The sequence below is a fragment of the Vollenhovia emeryi genome, unplaced genomic scaffold (assembly GCF_000949405.1).
Source record: "Vollenhovia emeryi isolate VEMERY1.0 unplaced genomic scaffold, V.emery_V1.0 DF939448.1, whole genome shotgun sequence".
NCBI lineage: Eukaryota > Metazoa > Arthropoda > Insecta > Hymenoptera > Formicidae > Vollenhovia > Vollenhovia emeryi.
The window spans coordinates 2,363-7,034 of record NW_011966918.1 but is presented as its reverse complement, the minus strand read 5'-3'; the positions used below and the strand labels follow the sequence as shown (position 1 = coordinate 7,034).

Below are 4,672 nucleotides of genomic sequence, written 5' to 3'. Positions count from 1 at the left end.
ATTCTATGTACTTTATTAACAATCTTTGTTAAACACTATTATTTTCAGTTGACTCCCCTCTTAGTCGTCGCACTATTTAACTTAGCCAGCGCCGGTGGTGGACACGGTGGACAGTAAGTTGAAACTGAACTCACTATCGACAATACATCGAACAAAAGTGGAAATATAATTTCATGTCGCGATATTAAAATTAATCGTACAGTTTCCGATCTTTCGAAGCCAGCTTTCTTTTTTGCTGACACATTTGAATATAGTTTTTACGCTTATAAATCTTTTCATTGGTTTTTATGCACAAAATAATACTAGGATAAGTTGCAGTTCAGAACTAATTGTGAGTTTTTTAAGTATGAAAATGTTCTGCTATGCGGTCTGCAACTTATCCTAGTATTATTTTGTGCGTAAAAGCCAATAAAAAGATTTACAAGCGTAAAAACTACACTTGAATGTGTCGGTAAAAAAGATGACTTTAGGATCCCCTTAATATCGTCCACGCCCTTTCAGCAGCCACGTGGTAATCCACGTGCCGTACAAGATCAAGACTATCCACCACACGCACACGATTACGAAACACATCCACCACGGCGGCGGCGGCGAGGATAAGTACGAGGTGCTCGGGTATACAGTGGGTCATCCTATTGACCTCGGTGGTCATGGCGGCGGCGGGGGCGGCGGACACGACTTCGGCGGTGGCGGCCATGACTTCGGCGGTGGCGGCGGCCATGATTTCGGCGGTGGCGGCGGCGGTGGCGGCGGTCACCTAGAGCTGAGCCACGGCGGCGGTGGCGGCGGTGGCGGCGGTCACCTGGAGCTGAGCCACGGTGGCGGTTTCGGAGACGGGGGTGGATTCGGCGGCGGGGGCGGCTTCGGCGGCGGGGACTGGTCGGGACATTAGAAAAATCTTGGTGTGAATTACCGACTTTCGGGCAGAGCTTGGTGTCTTTACTCTTTTCATCAAAGATACCGATGCCAGATAAATCTTCAATTTATTCAGCGAAGAGATGTAGATACAAGCTGCATTTCTTAAATTCCCTCGATTTTAAATTAGAGAAATGATACAGTTACAAGATAAATCTTGAATTTGTTTAATGAAAAAACGCAGATATAAGTTACATTTCGTGGGTTTCTTTGATTTTAGATACGGGCTCTGTTCTTTATAGCTGAACTGGCTGCAGTAGTTCAGCTATAAAGAATAGACCCTTTAACAAGAGCTTAGTATGTTGACCTTTTTCATCAAAGCTACACTGAAAAAAATTTCTGGTTGAATATGGACGAATCAGATAATTCCTTTAGGATTTACCAGAATTCCTTTAGGATTTACCAGAATTTCTGTAGGATTACAGGAATTCTGGTAAATCCTAAAGGAATTCTGGTTAATCCTAAAGGAATTATCTGATTCGTCCATATTCAACCAGAAATTTTTTTCAGTGTACAGATACAAGATAAATTTCCAATCGATACAAGTTGCACTCATTATTTTTCCGGAGAAAGATACAGATACAAGATAAATCTTAAATTTGTTTAGTGAAAAAATGCAGATACAATTTGCATTTCTTGAATTTCTTCGATTGTAGATATGGGCTCTGTTCTTTATAGCTGAACTAGTGCAGTCGGTTCAGCTATAAAGAACAAACTGACCAGATCAGAGTTTAGTATGTTGACTTTTTTCATCAAGGCTACAGATACAAGATAAATTTTGAATCGATTTAGTGAAGAGATACAAATACAAGCTGCATTTCTTGAATTCCTTCAACTTTAGATATATAGATACAAAATGCACTAAATTACTTTTCCGGAGAAAGATAGTATTTGTATCTTTTAAAAAAAAAGATACCAAGCTCTGCTTTTGAGAAAGAAACGTTAAAATTGGCTTTAAAATAGTCGACATGGTAATTACCCTTTGAAACGTATAGAACTTTCCCATAACTCTTTTTCCATTCCTGTCACTTCATTAATAATAACACTAGTGTTTTGTATATTAATCCATAGAACAATACAACGCGCGGATGCTGTCTAACAATAAGTATCTAGACGTTGATTCGTTCTGACTGTTGCGTAAATTGCATAGAAAGAGTTTTGCATAATTCTGGAAGATTATTTGCAGAAATTATTAAGTTACGATAAAAAATTGTGCAGATTGTTACAATCAGATGTTGAAGTGACAAGTGGGAAAAATCCTAAATACACAAAATGTCTATGATTCGTGCACCGTAAGAGGTATATAAAGTAACGACAACGCACTTTCATCTGAACTGCCGGCAAACGGAAAGCTAGCGTTCGTGGGAGAATATATAGTATTTGCCTTAAATAGTCCGAACGTACGGTGCTTTTGCGTGCGTGCGTCGATGCAAAGAACGATTCGATTTCACGTTACTTTTAACAATGCAAGAAACGCGGGCCTTTATAATAATGTGAAATCGAATGGTCGATCGTTCCGATGCGTTCAACAACACCGGGACTGTCTTATTTCATATACCTAGTATTGACCGACTGTATATCATTTTCGACTTTTGAAAAGCTTCGGATATTTTTTACCTCTAGTCTGAGATACTTTCGTTAAATCCTCGACACGTTCTTTGATCACAATCTATGTGTAAATATTCGTTGTTGTTGTTTTATTCTTGTATGTTGATTTTTATGTTATAGCTACGCTTTTATGTTATAAACATGTTGAATAAATGTTGTATGTTTTTACGGCACGTATTTTAAATACGACCGTAACTTCCTCTATCTCCCCTTCGAGATAAAACAATAAAAAAAAATAAAACAATCGAAAAGATGCTTCGGTAAAATAACTATATAAAACGTATAAGAGGTAAAAGTATAAAAATATTTGCAAAATACTAAATTCACGGGAAAAATTATTATTTAAAATAGTACTTTTTAAGGTGTCAAAAAATATAAAACCATATAACTAAATAACTTGAAAATATTGTAGAAGTGTCTTTGCTGTACAGAAAAAATAAAAAAATATTAAAAAGAAGAAAATTAATGTAAGCTAAAAACATGTGTATCACGAGGCACGGTAGTGTCTCTCGCCAAGTATGAGCTCACTAGTTATAATATTAACTAGAACCGCGCGCGCGAGACCAACCGTGTATGTACGTTTACGCGAGTACGCGAGTTGACGGGTCCTCAGATTTTCGGATCTCAACAACGGCTGATCCGACGAACTTCTAAGTGGGCTCAATCGATAGCTTGGGGTCGATTTACATAATTAAAGTGCTTTCATTTTTCTCCTTCGTGCCCCATGAGTGGAGATATTGCAATGCAAAAATGATGGTGTCATCAGAAATCGACGTTAAGAAACGTCGTCGTCGTCGACCAGACCAAAGTCCATTTCATATTTTTACCGTGGCATTGGCGTTGCTGACGTAATTGCCGTTTTAGCGCGGCTGACGTGACTGACGTTACCGACTAACGAGCGCATGTAAATAGAGTGAACCTAATATAACCTTTGTGCCGATTTATTTAATAATAACGTGTCTCGTGATTGATATATTTGTCGCATTAGGGACTGATTGTGAGGTGTCTTCTCAAGTGCCACTAGCGCGGCAAAAAACTGTGTAACTGATTGTGAGTGTGCGCAATCGGTGACGTATGTTTTGTAATGTAAAACATAACTCTTGTGACAGATCTCGGATCGATATCTCGGTCCGAGAACTGTGTAGTGCAATCGTTGTGATAAACAGTATGAGGTATTTAACACTACAAAAGGTATATTACCCAAAAACTTACCTTTTTAAAAAAAGGTAAAAATGCGCCAAGTATAAGCTCCAATGTTACTCTCTTCTGCAAAAGTATCTTCTCTACAAAACTATCTTCTCTACAAAAGTAATGATATCATCAACAAATTACGCCACATATAACAATGGATATTTATATATGTATAACGCGTATCTTTCTTCTACTGTAACCATTTTGTAAATACATCTCATTCGGCCAATAACGTATCGACAGCACCGATGAAAAGAATAGGAATTAACTTTTAGAAATTTAGAAACTCTGTATCTATTCAGGCGAATTAAGGTCTGTGTCCATGATGCTAGTACTTGGTCCAAGTTCTAATTCCGCAAAATATGTAGCCAATCAATATAGCTGTTCCACAAAAGCTGCAAGTTGTTTGGCTACGCATTTCTCAAAACTAGAACTTGGACCAAGGGTAAAAGTGCCGAATAGGGGACCCAGCTCCTACGACCTTGACCTTCAAGGTCAAGGTCAAGGTCACCCTCCTGAGTGACCCTCAGAAGGTTTTAGCCGTCGCTCGTTGCTCGTTAAAAAGTTATTAACAAAAAAGTTTGGTTTATGTGTAAGTTGCAAATGCGTTTAGCACGGCGCGCTGCGCGCGTCCTCCCCCCTCCCCCTCCCCCTCTCCGCCCTCCCCTTCCCCTCCCCCACCCCACCCGTATTTGCAACCTACCATCTTATCTATATGGAAAAAAGTTAGAAATGGAGGTAGGATTACGTTATGTTGTATATAATAAAGAATTTTATTAAACATTTAATGTATCTAGTGGATATATGGTACTCATGATATTAAAAAATGTATCAATACGATCATCGAAATTGTGTATTCTTTTAAATAAGAATTCGGCCAATAATTTCAAATGGTAATCACGTAGACCATAGCGAGGAATACTTGCTCGCATTTCTCTCCATACTCTTCAATGATTCT

At 38.6% G+C, this 4,672-nt stretch overlaps 1 protein-coding gene across 1 annotated transcript in view; it reads left to right on the top strand.

Annotated features, from left to right (window-relative positions):
• LOC105557596 (insulin receptor substrate 4-like) overlaps nt 1–4,672 on the top strand; it is a gene marked incomplete at its 5' end in the record, with an annotated part of 6,846 nt that continues 2,174 nt past the window's right edge. Inside the window, 2 exons of the mRNA XM_012004872.1 lie at nt 1–113; nt 502–879. Coding sequence (XP_011860262.1) covers nt 1–113; nt 502–879 — 491 coding nt within the window. The remainder of the gene's footprint in view (nt 114–501; nt 880–4,672) is intronic.